This window comes from Penicillium chermesinum, assembly GCF_028974085.1.
Source record: "Penicillium chermesinum strain IBT 19713 chromosome Unknown utg000005l:1.0-4115287.0:1.0-4118363.0, whole genome shotgun sequence".
NCBI lineage: Eukaryota > Fungi > Ascomycota > Eurotiomycetes > Eurotiales > Aspergillaceae > Penicillium > Penicillium chermesinum.
The window spans coordinates 155,921-176,096 of record NW_026695315.1 but is presented as its reverse complement, the minus strand read 5'-3'; the positions used below and the strand labels follow the sequence as shown (position 1 = coordinate 176,096).

The window sequence follows — 20,176 nt, the reverse complement described above, 5'->3', positions numbered from 1 at the left end:
AATACGAAATCGTTACAAGTTCGAACCAAAAGCATTTTCCAAATCTGCTAGGACGCTGTATATCTCCATGCATGTACCCAGTACATGCCTTTGAGCGGATCCCCTTACGGGAGGACTAAAAGGGGAAGCCGGAGCATCTGACCAACTGCTAGATTGGACGTCCTCTATGTCTTATAGTTTGATAGGTTTCTCAGGGGGGGTTCTTCGAAAAACTTAGCCTTTTTTTAACGCCTACTTTGACACGTGTTCCAAGTGTCATGTCGTGGATCGATGGAAAACCCGAAGGGCTCATAGAGTCGTCAGCGGGACCCGCCCGCACCCCTCAGGTCCCTTTGGGTGCCTCTGGCTGCCACCCAAAACGGGTTAGGCGAGTTTCACCATGAGACTGAATCGGGCTGTGCTCGCTGATTGGCTGATGATTGCGCTGTCGTCGGTGGCGGGGGATTTCATAAGATGAGAATTAAGGACTTCTACCGTGTCCAGTTGGTTTGGTTGTTTTAGGTGATGAAGCCGATCAAGCATGATTCGCTCTCCAGGGCGGGTTTTACTGTAATCTGTGTTTATCGTGGCATTGTGGTAGGTGCGACAACGCAAGAGGCTGAAAGTGGTGGCGCCGTCTTGAATTTAAGGGGTGTCATGCTCGTAGATATACCTGTACGCTGTGTATACCCCAAGGGATATCTCAGGGGACACGCGATAACAAGTTGGAAATAAAGCGTCTTTGACGTCTACTAATCGTATGCGTAGCTACTGAAAGCGCTTACCCATTCCCCCACTTGGGAAAAGCCGTGGGAGGCCTCTTAGCACCAGGTGCCGCTGTGCTCCACCGAGGCCCTTTGGGTGCGTTGCGGAGTACTTTCAGCCTTGGATGATTGTTCCCCCTGATCAATTTAATCAATTGACCAGGGGCATTCCTGTCTGTTCTCTGATCCACCAGCGCCATTGCGATTCTCGGGTTCTGGAATTCGGATTTTGGGTTCTTCAATTCTCACCCACCCAAAATTGTCAAAACCTCCAGCTTCATTATCAACCGTTCCAGTCCCGCACTCAATTGTGCATCCCCTTCCCCCCCAAGCCACTTGACGATCTTTACTCCACCTTGACCTCGGGGGTCATCGCAGTTTACGGGGCTACTTAGGCTCTCCTTTGGGCGAATGCACGGGCTGATTCAAGCCCCTCCTTCGCTCCTTGCCTTTTTTTTTTCCCCTCTTGATATCCCACGTTCACGTCCTCCCCTTTCATACTCCCCCCGGCGCTGCGTCCCCTCTCCCCCTTCACCACACACTCTGCCTCGAATCCGTGCTTCGCGAGCTGTCGACCGCCCTGTCTCTGCGTTTCTCGGGGAGGGGGATCATATTTCGATTCGATAGGGCAAGGGCTGGTTTCCTTGTGCCCGGTCTGAGAGGGACTGCCCCCGCTGGGACGTGCGATGTGCGAATTGCCATCTAATCCTAATCTACAAGATGCCAGGCGACGACCCATTCGGCTTTCTGGGCGCGGAGCAGCTTCAACAAGCCAGTAAACCAGTTGCAAAACCCGCAAAAAAGCAGCATTGGAGGGAGAAGCTCTTCTCGAAGGACAAGAAGAATGCATCTGCTGATCAACGACAAATTGATGACTTCCTTGCCTCTAATCGGCCACAAGCCGTCGATACTCACCATCTCGCTCCCGTCTCCGCAAAGGTTGATTCTGATCTTTTACCCCCAACTATCTCGACACAGCAAGTGCCGTCGCACGATTTCACAAATGCTTCCCCGCCGAGAGCCCCGCAACAATCTCAAATCCCGAGCGAGAACTACACCGCGTTCAACTTTACCGACCATACCTCCGATCAACCTGCCCCGCGATCCCACCCACACCGCCCTCGCAAAGGACTTCGAGTTGCATTTTCTGAACAAGAACCTGAAGTGATTGGAGAGGGAGGCGATGAATCGGAGATCCCTACTGCTGAAATCTCTTTAGCTCGCAAGGGAGCGCGCGGCAGACTTGCAGCAGCAGACCCGAGTGATGCATCTCGGTCGCCAGACCCATCAAAGGCGCACTTGCCAACATTGCGACTCGACACATCGCTGGGCGATAATTACGATGAACAACGTGGACACAGCCAGGATGGAGCCGGCGGCATCAGCCCTGAGTTGGAAACCGCCATTGGTCGCGAACGACGGTCATGCAGATCTCCTAAACACCTTACACATCAGCAAACCCCATTCTCGCCTCTCGTTCCGCGCATCACCAGAGTCGAACTCATTTGCCGAGCGAGTACGCAACCAGATGCAAGTTGAGGAGGGGCGGGCGTTGCATAATCACTTTGACGATGAAGAGTCTCTATCCGACGAGGACCAGTATATAGATGACGATGCCAATGAAGAAGACCTGAGCCCTGTGCTCCCTTCGCATAACTCACGCAGCCCCGTTGAGTCAGCCCATGATACGCCCATTTCCCACAAATCGAATGCTCCGTCAGTGAAATCGATCGCCCACTCCCTTCGCCAACCCCAATCTCCAGCCGCTAGCCGCGGACCAAACCTGAGCCCTATCGAGCGTGGGATACCTGCCGGTCTTACTCCTGGGAGTCCTTTAAACGCTTCTCCAACCCCTCCTCACGCTCTTCCTGTTCAAGCTCCTCCGATGCCGCCTCCCGCCCCTCCTCCGACTGAAAAGGTCCCATCCCCGCCCCGACACCAAGCACCAGCACCAGCACCAGCCCAAGCGCCGGCGAAGAGCGCCGCACCACCGAAGTTCTCCCTGCGAAGTTTGGCGACCCAGGTAGGAGATAGCTCATACCTTGAATTTAAGAACTACATTGGAAACTACGACGATCACCTGAAGGCTGCTGCAGAGAGTGTTAAGCCACTGATGGAAACCTCTCTGTCAGAATGGGTTCGTGCTGCACTGTGGTGGTTTTTGCGAGGCAAGACGCGGTTGGAGACTTTCGCTCGTACTCGCTCACACTGCCCTCCTAGCTATGCGAAGCAAGCAGTCATCGATCTTGGGAAGGCATTTTGGATCAATGAGAACATCGTGCCAGCACACTCTGAGTTATCCAGATACGGTCAGATGAGCGTGGATGCGCTGCTAGCAGTGGCCAGCACCACTGGCAACAAGGATTTGGCTGATCTCCTGAGTTTGCATCAAAACATGAACAACCACTTGCGATCGCTGTCTATGTCGATCAAGCGTAACAATATCATTGATTTGATTCTTGAGAGCGATGACTCGCCAAGTCAAGCGGACACGAGCGTTTGGTTGCGTTACCCATTCTTCGCCCCCGATGTCGCTGCAGTCCTTTCTGGCGCGGCTTCAAGGTCTATGCTGGCCGATAAGCCCGGCAAGTTACCGAGCATGGTGTATATGATGCCCCTCGGAGACTCGAGTGTGTATTTCTCGTACGGGAGCATGTTCGTGCAGGCCTGTGTCAGTTCCAGGGAAGATGAAGGAGGACAACAATATGCAATGCCTTGTTGCTTGACGATCATCCGAGAGCGGGTCGATTGGTATGTGTGTGCTGCGATCACAAGCCAGAGCCAGCTTGTGAATATCATGATCCAGGCGGATCGGAAACAGGGGCCCACTTGGGATGATGTGGATTGGCAAGTCCATAGCCACTCGATGAGAGTGAAGCTCCCGCGAGGGTTCGAGCTGGATGTGATGTTCAAGGACGATGATTTCAAAACTTTATGGAACATCGTGAAATACACCCAGAAGTCAGAGGCCAGTCTTGCGCCAGAGCCTGGCGAGAAAGTGGTTTTCGAGAACACCGTCAAGGTTTTCCAGTATATGGACCCGGGAACCCCGAAGTCTTTCCCTTCGGATCCAGTCGAGCGTTGTCGCGTTCGCTTGTTCGAGAGGTTTGTAACGATTAAGGAGGGCACCGGCACGCGCGAAGCGCACCGAGGCTTCCGCTTAACAGTCTTGACCAGCCCGAAGGTAAAGACCCTGAGCAATGTCAAGCACATCTTAGGCCAGGGCACGCCGGTTGTGTTTGGCCTTTTGAGAGGGGAAGATGGCGCTCCCGCTATGCTTCTGAAGGTCACCGAGGACGGTCGCACTCGATCTATGCTCATGACTTTCCATGAAGTCGAGGAGCGCACTCAAATGCATGCAGTCCTACTAGGAATGGTCCCTCGGGAGGGAGAGTTAAAGTCTCCCGAAATCGCTTTCCGTTCATTTTCTATGGAGCAGCCAGGAGACGCTGCTACCGGTCAGCCGCCTGTCACCCACATCCAGTTCCCGCCCGGCAACGTTTTCGTTATTGACCAGGAGAATCCATACGGCGACCATGGATATGGTCCTACCATTCTGTCCGAGAATCTAAGAGCCTTTATTGCTACTGAATGGGGCTCTGTGACGGATCGTATCAACTTAGGTAAGAGAGTCCACTTTTCTACGATCACAACCAACTAGCTAATACTGTTATAGGTCCTGGAGAGCTGAAGATTGGTCTTGATCCAACCAAGCAAACTGCAATGAGCCTGTACCGTCCGGCACAGCAGGATCTCACTATTTCTTTGGCGGACAACCTTATCCCTCCAGAGATGCCTGACCAAGTCGCGGGATTCCTCGAAAAAGTCACAGCCAAGCCGATTATTCGCCGGTTCGACTTCGGCACAGTGAAAGGTGAGTCGAACACCCCTTGGTTGGACCATCTGTATGCTGACGTTTTTCAGATTTGCATCACTTCGTAGAGGCAGTGACTGGTTTCCGGGTCATCTATGATGGGTAGGCGCTCCGACTTTCCCTTCTCCAGGCTTCACTAACAGTCATAGAATCGCGTCATCTTTCACCATCTCCCGCCGTCGTATGGTTGTCCCGATCTATAAGAAATGGGAAGCCAGTTCTGCACGTCTTCAGGTTGTCCGGCAAGACAAGACCATTCAGTTGCTGGCTTTCTTCCCTGATTTCCATTACGGCACCTGTATGAACTTTGTTCTCAAGGGTACTGACCAAATCGAGGCCTTCAACCGATCCGGCAAATACGGGCTTCGCATTGTCGATGCCAAATTCGCCTTGCCCAAAAAGGATGACGACCCCAGCTCCAACTTCGTCTGCCTAGACATGCCCGAGTACCCGATTGAACATGACGATATCTCGATCACGTTCGAAAATGACGCTGGTATGTCATGTCTCTTCCCGCTGCGGCAATTGAAGGCCCGTGCTAATGAATTTGTTTTACAGATCGCAGCGTGTTCAAGGCGGCCTTGCCTGGGTCGGTTAGGGAAATGTCTCGGATGGGGTCTCTCAGGCGATGATGATGAGAATTGCGTCAAAACCCACTTCTCTGACTCGACCTCGGGCTCTGACTAGTTCACTCGAGTCTGTCCCCGCACCACCACGTGATGTCCAACGTGCCCCTCTTCTTTCGTGCTCGCTGTACCATATTTCTCAGCGCCTTTTCCTGTGCATACAATTTCCCCGAACATAGCATAACCATGTCGCAAAGCATTGGCACTTCTACGCGCACTTTACACGCGGACGACGCGCTAAATGTTGTCAGCGACGTGGCTCCACCAATTCACGTGGCTACCACTTATCGCTATCCTACTGATCCTGCCGCACTAGTCGCTGCGGCCGACTCTGACACTGCCATTGTATGCTTTCATATGAACCGTCAATAAGCCATTGGATTTCTATAGTAACGCCTTCTGTAGTCGGAACGCAATCCCACCTCTCACGTCTATTCCCGTTACACATCACCCAACCCTACCCGCTTCGAAGCAATTCTCTCGGATATCCTGAATGGACATGCCATTAGCTATTCCTCCGGTCTCTCTGCCCTCCATGCCGCCCTCGCCCTCCTGAACCCGCGCCGTATCTCCATGGGCGAAGGCTACCATGGCTGCCACGGCGTCGTCGCCCTCGTCTCTCGCCTAACAGGCCTCAAAAAGATCCCGCTAGACTGCGCACCCTCCGACCTGGAAGCCGGCGACGTTATCCTCCTCGAAACCCCCCTCAATCCCACAGGCACTGCCTCCGACATCGCCGCCTACGCCGAAAAGGCCCACGCGCGCGGCGCAATCCTCATCGTCGACAGCACGTTCGCCCCGCCGCCGCTCCAGGACCCCTTCCTCTTCGGCGCAGATCTCGTCATGCACTCCGGCTCGAAGTACTTCGGCGGCCACTCTGATGTCCTGTGCGGCGTCCTCGTCACCCAGCGCAAGGACTGGTACCAACAGCTCTTCGGTGACCGCCTCTTCCTCGGCAGTGTCATGGGTAACATGGAGTCCTGGCTTGCTGTGCGCAGTATGCGCACCCTGGAAATTCGTGTTCAGCGGCAGTCGGATAGCGCGGCCCGTCTTGCGAGCTGGCTGCATGCGGCTCTAACGGCCCCCTCGCCGGCCCAGGGCAGCGATGAAGCTGCTGTCCAGGGCGTCGTGGGAGAGGTTCTGCATGCTAGTCTGCAACAGGTCGAGGGCGACTGGCTGAAGAAGCAGATGCCGAATGGCTTTGGACCGGTGTTCTCGATTGTGCTCAAGAAAGAGGACATGGCGCGTCATCTGCCGAGTAAATTGCATTATTTCCAGCATGCTACAAGTCTGGGTGGGGTGGAGTCGCTGATTGAGTGGCGGGCGATGTCGGATGAGACGGTTGATCGACGGTTGCTTCGTTTGAGTGTGGGATTGGAGAATTGGGAGGATTTGAAGGGGGATCTTGTGAAGGCTTTTCATGCTTTGACGGAGTTGAACTAAAATTTGTTGTTAACTGGTAGGTCATAGATATTAGCGTTCATGGAACATGAGTTCTTTTCTCTTACTGGCACTGACTGTAATGGTCGTCACCTTATAATATTTAAGGCCTGGGTTTCTTGTGTTGATTGGAACAAGACAACCATCAATTTGATTACGGAGGACTCTCAATATCGTATAACACTATAGACCACGGCTACTGGAAGATATTCTCTAGGACTTGTAACATTCGACGCACCTTAGATGGGCGAGGCCCTTCAAAAGACGTCCGTTCGGCGACGAGATGATACGCCTGTAGACTATTCGACTTGAATGCATGCGTTCCGCCCACAAGAACAAGCGGAACAGACGGTATGTCTCCTCGCCCCATCCAGCGATGATGGTCTCTTTCGCAGCATCGAGTCGCTTGGCCCATTCGAGCATCGTCAGCTGGTAGTCCGTCGTCTCCCGCGCAACATCGACAATTTCAAACCCGTGATACAGTAATTCTCGGATGACGTCTTGCAGCGTGAAGAATGTATGCGTGCCACCCCAGATATATTCTCGAGTAAAAGCGCTGGGGCTATACTTGGTCACTGCTGCAGAGCCATCAAGGTACATCTTGCCTCCCGGGCCAGGAGTTCCCAGACATGGCTTGCAAATCGCCGATAATTGGGAATATGTTCGATTACCCCGAAGATGACAATATGATCGTACGGCTTCTGAGGCTTGTGGTTGAAGAAGTCCTGCAAGAAGACTTCCCCGGGGAGATTACCCTCCGTAATAAGACTCTGGATAAACCGCGCAGAATCCGCCGTCAGTGTCAACGTCGTGACATGCACCCCTCGAGCTCCACAGTACTGCGTGACTCCACCCCATCCACCCCCGATATCTAATATCCGCATGCCAGGCGTCAGGCCTAGACTCGAGAACATGGTTTCCATTTTATGTTCCGATGCATCTTCTATACTCTCGTCTTGAGACTTGAATAAGCCCTGCGAATACATCCGGTATCTCTTGTCGATGAACGTAAGATAGAAGTCGTCGCTGCGGCTGTAATGCTCGCCGATGGCTTTCGCATTCATCTTTGTCGCGTCGCGGAGGTAGTCGTATACGAACTGCAGTTTCTGGCGCAGCGGGACTCTCTCTTTTAGGCTCTGTCGCGCTGCGAAGAGTGCGCCGATGTTCTCCCTCAACGTCGATTTCGCCGGTTAAATAGGCGCGGCCGATGCTGAGTTCTGTCATTGGGGTTCGGAGCGCGCGAGCTGAGCGGAATATTACGCGGTAGATTGGCTCGCCCGCGCCGACTTTCACGATCGTTCCATCGGGAAGTTGGATGGAGCCGGGGATGTCGAGTTGAGGGAGGAGGGCCGCGAGGCCCGTCCGTGGGAGGGAGCGTTGGGAAGTGGTCTCGATGGTCATGGTGCTTTGGGTGGAATATGAGGGGCCGTCTGAAGGTTAGTTGGTATACTATTTATGCTCGCTTTGGCTGTGATGACTCTGTCTCGGCTGGTCTGCTGATTCGTCGGTTGCTCGCCCAAGGCTCGCGAGGATGTTGTCCTGTCAGCACTAATTTAGTGTGCATGGCAATTCGGATTGTACCAGATTTGACATCGGGAATAGTTGGGGTGGAGAAATGTATCTGACAAGTACTTTCTTCTGCCAAGATCGGTGTACATGTAGGCTCAAGCCTGACTGGTCCGCTCTGGCTGGAGTTGATATTAGAATCGTTTAATGATACGCATATGATCAAGGTTTGTATGAACAATTCATTTGATAATCGATATTCATTATCATGATCTAATTTACATGTGTCTCCGCTGCCCTTCAATCTTTTTTACCCCCTTTTTTCTTTTGCTTTGTTTTGCTTTATCTTGTCTTGCCTTCCCTTTCTCTTGTTTTGGCTTGGTTTGTGTTGGTTTGACTGGCTTTTGGTTGGCTTCCTTTTTTTTTTTTTGTTGGTTTGGCTGGCTTTAGCTTGGATGGTTTTGATTTAGTTGGTTTTGGCTTGGTTCCCTTTTTTCTTTTTTTCTTTTTTTCTTTTTCTTTTTCTTTTTCTTTTTTTGGGGGGGGTTTGGTTGGCTTTGGCTTGGTTGGCTTGGCTTGTTTTCTCTTCTTCTTCTTCTTCTTCTTCTTCTTTCTTGTTTGGGCTATGCCTCGTCTGTATTTTTGTACGGAGATTGTGTTGAGACTCCCGGCAAGTTGGAGATGCTCAGGTAGGAATGGCTGGAGAGCATGACAGCCTTATTGCTTCGAACGTGTCGATTTGCAAGTTGTATCCACCAAGTGTTGGCGAGCGTGGTTGTTGAATTGCTCTGCTGACGATGGCTGGAGAGCATGACAGCCTTATTGCTTCGAACGTGTCGATTCGCAAGTTGTATCAACCAAATGTTGGCGAGCGTGGTTGTTCAATTGCTCTGCTAAAGACAGCTGGAATTGCAGACCAAGCTTGATCAATTCCGTCGACACAGCATGTCCTTGCCCAAAGCTCCCCTTAGCACCCCTTAGTACCCCTTAGAGAGAGCTTCCCCTTTGCCAGATTCATGTTGGTTTGTTCCAGAGATGACGTATTGAAAATGCATAATGAAGAAGACTGCTGAGTGCTGTTCTATTCGGATCAGCGCCAGACGACCTGAGCGGCTTTGTAATACACAAGCCCCCCCATGCACCAGAGTGAACACACTGTGTGACTTTTTAAATCACCCGCGTCTCACACCAGAGCTCCATCTTCAAGAGCCGCACTATCGGCTTTGAATCCTCTGGAGATAGCATTTAAAGCGCGTATAACCAGGGGCAACCGAAGTATACCACCTTGGCCGGGACACTCAACAATCTTCTTCAAAATGTATAACCAAATATCACCCGAGGTACCAACTGCCGAGTGGGATATAGGGCGTGCATCGATGAGGATTCGTAACAAGGACTGATGATTGTGCGTAGCGAGTATCGGTCTCGAAGGTATGGAGGGGATTCGAACTCGAATTATTGCAACAAGTAGTGGTCACGATGATCTATAACAAACATCAAAAGAGTATGTCAGTAACCAGTGTTAGGTGTTGTGAGTAGAGGGCGCATACCTTGAATACGTTTGACCAGTAAGGCCTGGGCTTCAGTCATGGATGATGGAAGATGAGATGTGGCAAAACTTGAAGGAAGACATGATCAACTAAAGGTGGATGAGGCTTGAAGACCTTGATGCATTGATAGGTTGATGCCTTATGATGATGAGGTCTGAAGTGGATGATGCTTAAGAGTGTGGCAAAGTGACCTTTCAAGATGAACTTGTTGACTGATCAGAAGACCTTTGATGAGAAAGAAGAAAAAAAAGAGGAAGAAGTTGGGGGGTGGCCGAAGACTATATACCCAGGGGGACCATCCAAGGCTCCCCACTTTACAAGCTAGCACGCTAGCTTGTAAAGTGGGGCGCCTCGTTTGTCCAGCCAATGGTAATGGATACCTCTTTGTATCCGCTTATACAGCCAATAGTGTTAGATATTTCTTCGCTTAGCGTTTAGTTTGTACGGGAGGGGATATCCCCCTTTTTCGACCAATCATACGTAGCACGTGCCATCTGTCTCCTGCCCCTCCTGAAGTCGCCGCATTCGGTATAGCTGCAGATCCACCTTAACCTGGAGGGCCTTTTCCCCTCGCCACTGCAATAACAATTCCTCTCCAGCGTGCATATATTCTTCTCTGCACTATTGAGTGCATTTGTCCCGGCAATTGCTGTTGCATTTATTTTTTTTTGCTCAGACATTCCTGCTCTCGTGCCCGCCACACTGCAAAATTTGGCCAGACCGCATTTTGAACACGATGGCCTCCCTCGAATCTCAGCTCGCTTACGAGCCCCAAGTCCTCAAATTTGGGACTAGCGGTCGCCGCGGCCTGATCATTCACTTGACCCAGCTGGAAATCTACACCAATGTCACTGGCGAACTTCGGTACCTCCAAGCCCTTCCTCCTTCCCAAGGCGGCGTTCGAAAAGGCGACGATTTCTACTACGCCTACGATCTGCGCCCTAGCTCAATCAACTATGTCGAGAACAACCGGGGTGGCCTGTGTCAGGCAGTTGAAAAGGCATTGAAAGATGCGGGTATGAACCCTATCAATCTGGGCGCCATCCCCACCCCAGCTCTTACCTACTATGCGCTGCAGAAGGGCAAGGGCAGCATCATGGTGACCGGCAGCCACATCCCATTCGATCGCAACGGCTACAAACTGAACACATCTTTGGGTGAGCTGCTGAAGAAGGACGAGCAGCCGATCAATGAATCGGTTGCCGTTGCCCGCAAGGAGCTGCTTGCGCAGCCCTTTGCTGAATCGCTTTTCGACAACCAAGGCATGCTGAAGAGTCGCGAGACTGCCCTTGAGCCAGTCATTGATGATGGAAAAACCGCCTACTTCCAACGGTACATTGATTTCTTCAAGGGTGAAACTCTGCAAGGTTTCAAGTTGCTGGTCTACCAGCACTCTGCCGTTGGTCGCGACTTCATAGTCGAACTTTTCAAGGCCCTTGGCGCCGACGTTCTCCCTATTGGCCGCAGCGACACCTTCGTCCCTATCGACACAGAAGCCATTGATCAGGCCCAACTGGACACTCTCCAGGCTCTTTACGATGGCACCGGCCAGTCTTTCGATGCCATCCTTTCGACGGACGGAGACAGTGACCGCCCCCTGCTTGTTGCGCCTGACAATGGCAAACTGCGATTCTTCAGTGGTGACTTGCTCGGCATGGTTGTTGCCGAGTTCCTGGGCTCAGATGCCGTTGTCGTCCCCATCTCTACCAACGATGCTATTGACATTGGCCCTCTTGCAAACTTCACGGAGCCGAAGACGAAAATCGGTAGCCCCTACGTGATCGCTGGTATGCAAAATTCCGTGGCGAAGGGTCGCTCACGTGTCTTGGGGTGGGAGGCCAATGGTGGGTTTTTGACCGGCTCCGATATTGAGTACGACGGCAAGGTTCTGCCAGCCCTCCCCACCCGCGATGCTGTCCTTCCTCTTCTCTCGGTCCTGTTTGCTTCTCGCAAGCAGAACGTTTCCATTCCAGCTTTATTCAATAAGCTTCCTGCTCGCTTCAGCCGCGCTGCGGTTATCCGTAACTTCCCTCGCGCAAACAGCTTGAAGATCGTCGCTCGCTTCTCTCCCACGGAGATCAAGGGCATCTACGAGTTGAGCTACGAAGGCGACAAACGGACCAACCGTTTCGTAGATGGTGATAAGGTGGCTGAGGTTGACTCTGCGCATACCAAGGCGGTTGACGACATTCGTGCTGGTTTGCAGAGCGTCTTCACATCCGAGCGGGGATTTGGGTCCATCATTCGATTGAACTATACTGATGGAGTTCGTGCTATCTTCGACAACGGCGATGTTGCTCACATCCGACCATCTGGCAACGCTGACGAGTTGCGAATCTACTCTGTCGCTAATAGCCAGGCACGCGCTGATGAGATCTGCGACCTGGGCATTCAAGAGCCCAATGGGCTACTCAGGCAACTGGCGAAGTTGGTTTAGGCTGGCATCTCTAGACATTACGAAAACATTATGCATATATAACGAATCTACTTCTGATCTTGGATTTAATCATACCATATCGTCTCAGCAATATCACTAGTCTATCTATGCAGCCGTGTGCTCTGTGTACTCTGCCTGCTCGATGACAGGCTTCTCGATCCTTCCTGTATTAACAGAGCAGTGGAAATGCGGCTTCACAGCATGGCCACAGGTCTCAAAGACGCCGCCAGTGAGGCCGTCTCGTGCACAAAGATGGTCGACATATTCCAGTGCCAGCCATTTAGTTTCAGGGAAGAAAACATATACGATTGAAGTCTAAAAGAGCGGACATTAGATATGACAAGTCCAACACACCTCGACGCGATGATGTCGACTTGCCCATGTTGCACATAGGAAAACACTGAAAAGCGCTTAGCGTAGCTTCAGGCAGAATCGTGGACTATATACCTCGATACCTGCTTTATGAAGGAGTTTTTTCAATCCAGAGACGCTGCCTTGTACGAAGGATTGCTCAGAGTTTCCCAGGGGAGCATTCTGGTCCATTCTGTCTTTACTGTGATGATTTGCGCCCCCTCAAATGTGCTCGTCTCAGGACAAGACCTCACTATCGCCGGTGTTATTGATTGGGAATATACCTATGTGGCCTCTCGTGAATCCGCTTATGCGGCACCATGGTGGCTACTTTTTGAGACCCCGGAAGACTAGAAGCCAGACTTGAACATGTTGTGCAACGCTATATCCCTTATCTACAATTCTTGCTAGATCTCCTCCGATTCTTGGAAGACCGGCAGATCGCGAGTAAGAGATGGGTGACTCCGAGAGGCTTTCGAGAAAGATATCAGAGTCTATAAACAATGCTAGTTTCTGTTTTGCCTTGCTGCAAGAAAGAGTTTTCAGGTTTGATGATATTCATTGGACATTTCTTGACCGGAAATTTTTCGGAGACGGATCAATCGACGATAGGCTCTCGCTTCTATCAGAGGATGAGCGAGATGAGCTGAAGAAGATTATTCCTCTGAAAATGCAACAAGCTCGGGAGGAAGTTCTCGAGGACCACTTGACGTACGGAATAGTGGATCTCTAGGTTTCAGCTAAAATGTCCGAAACAGTATCTCTAATAAAGAGTTTATAGATGACGAGCTTCGCAGGATAGTTTACCCAGGCTCGACGAGATATCCATACCTCTTGTGTCTTACGGTGGACTACGATAGACTTTCGCAGGGAAAGATAACCTAATATTGTGGAGTGGTCGCCAAAAGGCGTCACGGTGACATCACCATCCAAACGAGCGTCTCCAACAAAGTCAACGAGATCCCAGAACGCCGGAAATCAGAACATAAAACCCTAAGGATCCATAGCCCGCCATTCTGGTAATCCAGCGATCAGGATCCAGCGAATTGGTTTATGGAGATCGGACACTGCCCCTCATGGCTGTCGGGTCCATAAAACATTAAACCACACAAATCGGAAACTCCAGCAAGCTAGACCATACAAGACTAAACACGAGGATCCTCGTCCTCTTCCAGAATGCCCTGTGCAATCAAAACATCAGGCTCGGGGCGATTCTGAATCTTGTGCTCGAGCGAGTCGGCGAGCATGTTCTTCTCCAGCGATCGGGCGTTAGCCTGCAAAGCGGGGGCCGCGGTTGAAGCGGGGAGAATGTGGCCTGAAGGGGTTAGCTGGTTGTCGCATGATCCAATACCCTCCTTTCCCTGGCGCGAAACAAATAAAAAAAAGAAGAGAATCCAAAAGACGTACGATCTACCAACTCGTCCCGATCGGGTCGGTTCTGGATCTTGTGCTTCAGATTATCTGAGATGCGCTCGCGCTCCAGCTCTTGCTGTGCGGATTGCAGGGCTCTGGATTAATTCCCCCTCTCCTGTTAGCGGGAGATCAGTACGGGGAAAGTGGGTGGGGAGCTCCTACGGGGCGACGTTGGTCTGCAGGAGGATATGGCGGTTCTTGAGGTCCTGGATCTCGGGACGAGTCTGGAGGTGCTTCTCGAGAGAGTTGCGACGCTCCTGAGAGGAGAGAGCGAGGGAGGTTTCGTCGATAGACATGATCGTGAATAGGGCTTGGAAAGGGAGAGTATTGGATTTGGAGAAAGATGCAGGAGAAAGAAGTTCCGGAGGCGAAAATAAGTTGGATGAGCACGAAGTCAAGTGACTGGTGTCCCACGGGTCTGGTGCACGCGGGGGAAACACACCTCATGGGCCGAAAGCATGGCCTTTAAATGAGAACCCAAAATTGTATTTACGAATCTACTGTCACAAGTTTCAAAAATCGAGGGGCGGCACGGGGCTTGTTTCATATCTGTGACATGAGGCAGCTCTCGTGGTCCTAGCCCGAGTAGTCCGGCGTTTACAATGAGAAGATCGTTCTATTCCTGGGACAAGTTGAATTTCAAGCACCCGCGTAAACAAATGATTTTGGATTCATCGTAGATCTGCCTAAAATACTTGTTTACTGTGTACATCGCGAATCGCCTAACTAAAGAACAAACTAACTTCTCGAGTGCCCAAGGGAGGGGAGGCCACGCAGTGCCTCCACCGAGGAACACAAGGAACTGGGAAATATGCGCAAATGAAGGGCACGAGTCCTCGCAGGAACTAAGCTCTTGCACGGGTCCGATCGGTACATTTGAGCCCTTGGGCGAGGGTCTCATCGGGTCGGAAACCTGATCATTGGCGGTCGGTATCGCGTCAAGCCAAAGGGGAGGAGAGTCAGATGGCAAAGTGAAGCAGAGGGTAACATGCCCTGCAGGCGATCACCGTCCTGGTCAAAGGACACCATCTCGTATCTATGTACCCGGCAAAGGAAAGACTGCTGGTTTCGGCTCGGAATGTATTGGTCGATGAAGTAGAATCGCTTGGTCTGCTGATCGACAGCGTCTGCTGCCGCATCAGCGGACCTGTCCCCTTGTTCAAGGAACCCAGAGCTTGCCACGACCACGACCATTGCCTCGAGTAGACCCCCGAGAGCCTCCACCTCCCCGACGGGAGTTTGGTGCGCCACGGCGAGAAGCGCCCGCGGTTCCACGAGCTGCAGCTTGCGGGGTGCCCTGTTCCGCGCTGGGAGGTGTCGCAACTTTGCTAACCCCGCTGAGATCGCGGCTGAAAGAGTCGGGGTCAATGGGCTGAGTAGGAATCTCGATTTTCTTCTCGACAGGGACTGGGCTTGTCGGGTTGGGTTTCACGGCGGCTTTGCGACCTCCACCACGAGCACCGCGCGAGGAACCTTTTCCGCGTCCTCCACGAGGGACGAACACTAGCTCGTCTTCATCAGTTTCTTCATCGTAAGAAAGAAGCGTCTTGGGCTTGGGTTCTATCGCCTGATTCTGAGTCTTTTCAACGTATTTGCATCGGTTTTTGTACTCGCGTTCTTCGTACTGGATTGCTGTACGCAGCTGCGCAATATTCTTCACCCCAATGCCGAATTTCTGGGCCCACGTCTGAGTCGTGCGATCGTTTGTGATGAGAATGCAATTTTTCGCAGCGTTCTTGGCATCGGGACCGTCGTGCAGTCGCCACAGGAGCGCGCTCAGCAACGGGCGCAGGGAAGCAGGAACCACCGGGATCGTAGAGCCAGACTTGCTGCGTCGGTGCCCGCCGTTCAGGGTTGCTCCAGGCTTCGACGTCTGTTCGCCATCGTGCTGGGCGCACTCAGGGCTGGTGCGCGAGCTGCGGGACGAAGTGCGCGAGGCTGGGCCGCTCGGGGAGCCCGCGGAGGCGACGGAGGGAACGGATGCGGCTTCGGTGTTCTTCTTAAAATTCAGTCGGCTCAGCAGCATCTGCGAAAGATCGTCCGCTGCATCAGTTTTGTCGGCTTCCTCGTGCTCGGGGGCAGGCTTGGAGGAATCCACGCGGTTCGCTGCTTCCAGCTCTTCTTCCAGCTCTTCTTCAAATTCGGGAAGAAAGAACTTCTCGGCCTCATCCCAGCTTTCGTACTGCTCAAAAGGGCCCTGGAGGACAACGCGCTCACTCGGAATTTCTTTGTCTTTGCCGGAGGTAACTTTGTCGAGAAAGCGAACGGTTTCACGAGCGTTGATGGCGACTTGCGACCCGGCGCGCTTCAAAGCGTGGAGGCGCTCGAGGGCTAAACAATAGAAGAGTCAGCACATGCACTCCCAAAGTGTAAGCAGGATGCAAGAGTAAATCTGAGTTCCCCTGCGATTTCTCGACTCAACACACGTACTGTAGAGAGGGACAATCAGGTCGATAGCGCCATGGGTGGTCCATTTCTTGATCTCGCTGATGTTGGTGGTGAGGGCTGTCTCGTCGACAGCGCAATGGAAAACCTTGCGACCAGTCGACATGGCGGCCATGAACGAATGTAAAGGGAGTTCGGCCCTATAAAGGGGAACTGGAGTTGACTGTCGTGGCTGGGAGGGGGTCGGGAAAGTCAGCAGATGAAAAGGTTGCGGAGGGAGTGGGGTCCAGCCCGGCTAGGGTATGACGACGGAGGGGCAGCTCACGATATGAAGCCAGTGAAAAGGAACTCATCTGCAGCATTTTTGACAGGACAACCTAGAACATGCCGAGACTTGGAGCATCAGATCTAGCGGGGGAGAAATTGAAGCCGCATTGTGCACAAACTGCGATGACTAAGCAGCTGCATCAAAGCCCTGCCCGGGTGCGGTAGATAGATAAGATACAAGCAAGATATAAAGAGATGTAAAAATAGACAGCTGCACGATGAGCATACAGGGAATGGTAGAAAGCTAAGTTGTTTCTATTGATATGAAACGCAGAGTGGTTATACTTGAAACGATGAAAGAAAATCAAAGAAAAGAGAACTGTATCCAGGTGACCTGCCTCCTACTGCTTCAACTTCCTGATAAGTCCGTCCGTGGGCTTGACGCGCTGGGCCCATTCGCTGGGGAGTTATGTTAGTAAACTTCTGTGTAAATGAAAGGGAGGTGAGGGAGGTCTTACGTCCAACTGCCATCATAAACTCGACGCAGGTTTGGGTCTCCGTACTCGGCCTCTTGAAGGGCAGTTTCAATAATTGCAGCGGTGACACCACTACCACAGCTGCTGATAATCGACCGTGAAGGATTCACTTGGCGGTCTTCAAAGACCTTGCGAAGCTCAGCCGGGGGCAAGTAGGTCTTAGTCTCAGGGTCAAGTAGTTCAGAGAAGTTCAGACTCTTGGAGCCTGGAATGTGGCCGGAGGAGAGCTCGGGGCGCGGCTCAGGGTCGATTCCAGCCCAGCGGTTGTATGAGCGGGCATCCAAAACCTCAATTTCTTCCGCGCCCTCCTTGCCATAGTCCAATGCCAACTCTTTCATCTCACGGAAGGAGATCACTAGCTTGGAGTCGTAGTTGGGGACCGGATACTTCGTTTTCTCGAATGAAGCAGGCTCACCAGTCTCTGTAGGGTAGCCCTCACGCTTCCAAAGACGGTAATTGTTCAAGATGTGCACATTGGGGTGACCGAATACTCGGAGGGTCCAGCCGACACGTGGAGCGCTGAAAATTCCCAGCTCCGCTGTATCATAGACCACAACTTCATCATCTCGACGAATTCCAAGTTCACTCATCGCCTCGGCGAATGTTTCGGCCGTGGGTAGCATATGAGGGTACGGTGAATCATGGTCTTTAACTGCGTCCAAATCGAAGAATCGGGCCGAGGGGATATGCGACTGGCGGAAGGATTCAATTCCAGTACGTTTCTCTGGATCGTTGGGCATGAACCAAGCTGCACATAACGGAATGACCCGGGGTGAAGTGGAAATCTTGCTCGGAGGGTTCTTTTTCAGGGCGTCACTGAGCTCCTTGGGGGTGACCAGGTATGAGGAGAAAAGAGATCTGGCGGGTGCCAGAAATTGAGGAAGACATGAAGCGTGACAAGCGAAGATTTCTCAAGGCCGAGAACGCCATGATTACAGAGGGGAAAGGATTTGGCTTTCAAATACCTTCTCTGTATATCCGCTGGGGGGGGGTGGAGTCGGTCTGCGGAGAAACTCATGTGATGTTTATCGTCCCGCTTCCCACTTATCGCTTTCTTCCTCTGGACTATCTCTGTTGACATTTTGACGCCGCAATTGCCCCCATGAAGGTCAAGATTAAGGAATGGAATGCCATTGCTACCTGGCATTGGGATATGCCAGAGGATGAGGTGTGCGGTATTTGTCGCGTCCAGTTTGACGGGACTTGTCCAACCTGCAAATTCCCCGGGGATGATTGCTCGCTGTGTAAGTCGTCATCCCACCTGTGGATCCTTCCGATCTATTAGACAAAGTGATTACAGACCCTGACTAATGCCTTCAAAGTGCTTGGGAAATGTGGGCATTCGTTTCATATGGTAAGTTACGCCCTTTACCGGGGGAGGAATAGCCTAACGATCTAGTAGCATTGTCTTTTGCAATGGATTCAACAAGAGACTTCGAAAGGGCTGTGTCCCATGTGTCGCCAGAGTATGTCTATCTATTCCGGCCAGCGAGCCTAAGCTAATGACCCCTTAGAATTTGAGTGGAAGCAGAGTGATGAACAATAGCGTGGGAATGGATTGCTTTTCTGGCGTTCCGATGGATTCAAGGATACCCCGGTTTGCGTGCATGTTATGATCGGCTGCCATGGAGAATAATCCTGGGCTTGACCGTGTCAATCTTCGTTCACAAACTACCCTTATTCGATAATTGTACGGTGTTATGTTCTGTGGGTGCCAAACTGAAATCAATAATCCTAATTGCTGACCGAATCCGCACTGCCCGGAGGTTTTCCACATCGTAATGCAGATATATATAGCTTGGAATAGTGCAATCTTAGCCTCTTATTGCGTCACATCGGACCTTTGTCGGAGGCTTAATTCCTATGAATACTGTATGGCCATACTGAATATGTGCTCGCTAACTGGAGAAGGCTAAAATGCCGTCCACGCTGGACAGACCGGCAGGTTCATGTACCAGTGATCCAAAGCGTGCAGCCCTTCCTATCTGAACGGTTCAAGTTTGGCAATCAGATCCACCTCGATCACGTGTTGTCTTATCGATAAGAGCACCTGGTCAACCCCGGTTTCCAGTGTCGATCATTCGATTCTCTAGACATGCAGTTACCGCGATGTCTTCAATAAACCAGGCCCAGTCTCTCCCTCAGTCACCGAGGCAAGCTGAACCAATGGCCTCAGGTTCATTTTATGGAGATGTGGGCACCCCCGGTCCCCCTTTGACCCTGCGCTCGATGAAAGCCCTCTCCATGACGACCGCAACCCACATCCACTCGCGGCCTCCACCGAACATCCTCGCCCGCCTCTCCCATTCTTCACTATGATCGAAGATGAGAGCATGAACAGGCCCTACTCTGGACCGATCTTTCCAGCTGTACACTACATCTTCGAGGACGATGATACGGACATCCTGACCGAGGCCGGTTTGCGCAGCATGGACGACCTCGACATGCACTCCGACGATCAGGACGTTGACCACGATGCCACTTCCCTCCTTCCTCCTCCTGTACCCGGCGTCCAAGATAACTACGTCATAGTCGATATCAGGCCGACGACGCCGGAGACGGCAACGGCCCCGTCTACCGCCGCGGTAGCCTCAGGTCACGCGAACGCAGCCCAGCAGATTTCCTCCCCCGTGCCTTCCCGCTCACAGCCCCAATACCGAATCGCCAGGAGCCAGAGCCTGTCATCTGGCTGGCAAGTACTAGGTAGCGAGCTGGTGCCCGCCCCGACCTTTGAGAATGGTGATCCCAGTCAGTCATCCAGCCACGGGCTCATGCTGAAGATTCGGGGCGCGGACCGCATGCCTGCCACATTTGCTGACAGCCGCGATAAGAGTCTGGAGGACATGATCGGCCACTTTTCCAAGAGAATGACCGAGCTGCGTGCTATCTTCGAGGAGGCTAACCTGGAGATATTTGAGGGGCAACAAGAGGAGGGAGATGGTCAGGCCCAGATGGGAGAGAAGCGTGAGGAGGGTGAGCATGGCCCAGAGGCTCAAACAGAACTACAAGGATGACAGCGGATGATGACTTGGAAGGGCAAAGCGGCGA

The 20,176-nt window shown here is 52.2% G+C and overlaps 11 protein-coding genes across 11 annotated transcripts; 6 read left to right on the top strand and 5 right to left on the bottom strand.

Annotated features, from left to right (window-relative positions):
• Positions 1 to 1,463: 1,463 nt before the first annotated feature.
• Positions 1,464 to 4,685, top strand: N7468_006226 (uncharacterized protein; the record flags this gene model as incomplete). Its single annotated transcript, XM_058475522.1, has 3 exons — positions 1,464 to 1,907; positions 1,963 to 4,366; positions 4,429 to 4,685. The coding sequence occupies 3 exons, from the start codon at positions 1,464 to 1,466 to the stop codon at positions 4,683 to 4,685; spliced, it is 3,105 nt and encodes a 1,034-aa protein (XP_058328412.1).
• Positions 4,686 to 4,800: 115 nt separating this feature from the next.
• Positions 4,801 to 5,304, top strand: N7468_006225 (uncharacterized protein; the record flags this gene model as incomplete). Its single annotated transcript, XM_058475521.1, has 1 exon — positions 4,801 to 5,304. One exon carries the CDS (start codon positions 4,801 to 4,803, stop codon positions 5,302 to 5,304), a length of 504 nt encoding a protein of 167 aa, XP_058328411.1.
• A 125-nt stretch (positions 5,305 to 5,429) lies between these two features.
• N7468_006224 (cystathionine gamma-synthase) lies at positions 5,430 to 6,686 on the top strand (the record flags this gene model as incomplete). The annotated part of the gene is made up of 2 exons (XM_058475520.1): positions 5,430 to 5,588; positions 5,649 to 6,686. The coding sequence occupies 2 exons, from the start codon at positions 5,430 to 5,432 to the stop codon at positions 6,684 to 6,686; spliced, it is 1,197 nt and encodes a 398-aa protein (XP_058328410.1).
• A 210-nt stretch (positions 6,687 to 6,896) lies between these two features.
• On the bottom strand, positions 6,897 to 8,084 carry N7468_006223 (S-adenosyl-L-methionine-dependent methyltransferase; the record flags this gene model as incomplete). The annotated part of the gene is made up of 3 exons (XM_058475519.1): positions 6,897 to 7,316; positions 7,355 to 7,780; positions 7,860 to 8,084. The coding sequence occupies 3 exons, from the start codon at positions 8,082 to 8,084 to the stop codon at positions 6,897 to 6,899; spliced, it is 1,071 nt and encodes a 356-aa protein (XP_058328409.1).
• A 2,391-nt stretch (positions 8,085 to 10,475) lies between these two features.
• N7468_006222 (uncharacterized protein) lies at positions 10,476 to 12,176 on the top strand (the record flags this gene model as incomplete). Its single annotated transcript, XM_058475518.1, has 1 exon — positions 10,476 to 12,176. One exon carries the CDS (start codon positions 10,476 to 10,478, stop codon positions 12,174 to 12,176), a length of 1,701 nt encoding a protein of 566 aa, XP_058328408.1.
• A 105-nt stretch (positions 12,177 to 12,281) lies between these two features.
• On the bottom strand, positions 12,282 to 12,719 carry N7468_006221 (uncharacterized protein; the record flags this gene model as incomplete). Its single annotated transcript, XM_058475517.1, has 2 exons — positions 12,282 to 12,491; positions 12,624 to 12,719. The coding sequence occupies 2 exons, from the start codon at positions 12,717 to 12,719 to the stop codon at positions 12,282 to 12,284; spliced, it is 306 nt and encodes a 101-aa protein (XP_058328407.1).
• Positions 12,720 to 13,672: 953 nt separating this feature from the next.
• N7468_006220 (RPEL repeat-containing protein) lies at positions 13,673 to 14,236 on the bottom strand (the record flags this gene model as incomplete). Its single annotated transcript, XM_058475516.1, has 3 exons — positions 13,673 to 13,842; positions 13,935 to 14,035; positions 14,103 to 14,236. 3 exons carry the CDS (start codon positions 14,234 to 14,236, stop codon positions 13,673 to 13,675), a joined length of 405 nt encoding a protein of 134 aa, XP_058328406.1.
• An 863-nt stretch (positions 14,237 to 15,099) lies between these two features.
• On the bottom strand, positions 15,100 to 16,491 carry N7468_006219 (uncharacterized protein; the record flags this gene model as incomplete). Its single annotated transcript, XM_058475515.1, has 2 exons — positions 15,100 to 16,271; positions 16,371 to 16,491. 2 exons carry the CDS (start codon positions 16,489 to 16,491, stop codon positions 15,100 to 15,102), a joined length of 1,293 nt encoding a protein of 430 aa, XP_058328405.1.
• Positions 16,492 to 16,993: 502 nt separating this feature from the next.
• On the bottom strand, positions 16,994 to 17,985 carry N7468_006218 (sulfurtransferase; the record flags this gene model as incomplete). The annotated part of the gene is made up of 2 exons (XM_058475514.1): positions 16,994 to 17,051; positions 17,111 to 17,985. Coding segments are annotated over 2 exons (933 nt in total), but the record flags the coding sequence as incomplete, so codon positions are not given.
• Positions 17,986 to 18,230: 245 nt separating this feature from the next.
• N7468_006217 (anaphase promoting complex subunit 11) lies at positions 18,231 to 18,674 on the top strand (the record flags this gene model as incomplete). Its single annotated transcript, XM_058475513.1, has 4 exons — positions 18,231 to 18,372; positions 18,451 to 18,482; positions 18,531 to 18,594; positions 18,643 to 18,674. The coding sequence occupies 4 exons, from the start codon at positions 18,231 to 18,233 to the stop codon at positions 18,672 to 18,674; spliced, it is 270 nt and encodes an 89-aa protein (XP_058328403.1).
• A 769-nt stretch (positions 18,675 to 19,443) lies between these two features.
• Positions 19,444 to 20,142, top strand: N7468_006216 (uncharacterized protein; the record flags this gene model as incomplete). Its single annotated transcript, XM_058475512.1, has 1 exon — positions 19,444 to 20,142. One exon carries the CDS (start codon positions 19,444 to 19,446, stop codon positions 20,140 to 20,142), a length of 699 nt encoding a protein of 232 aa, XP_058328402.1.
• Between the last annotated feature and the right edge of the window lie 34 nt (positions 20,143 to 20,176).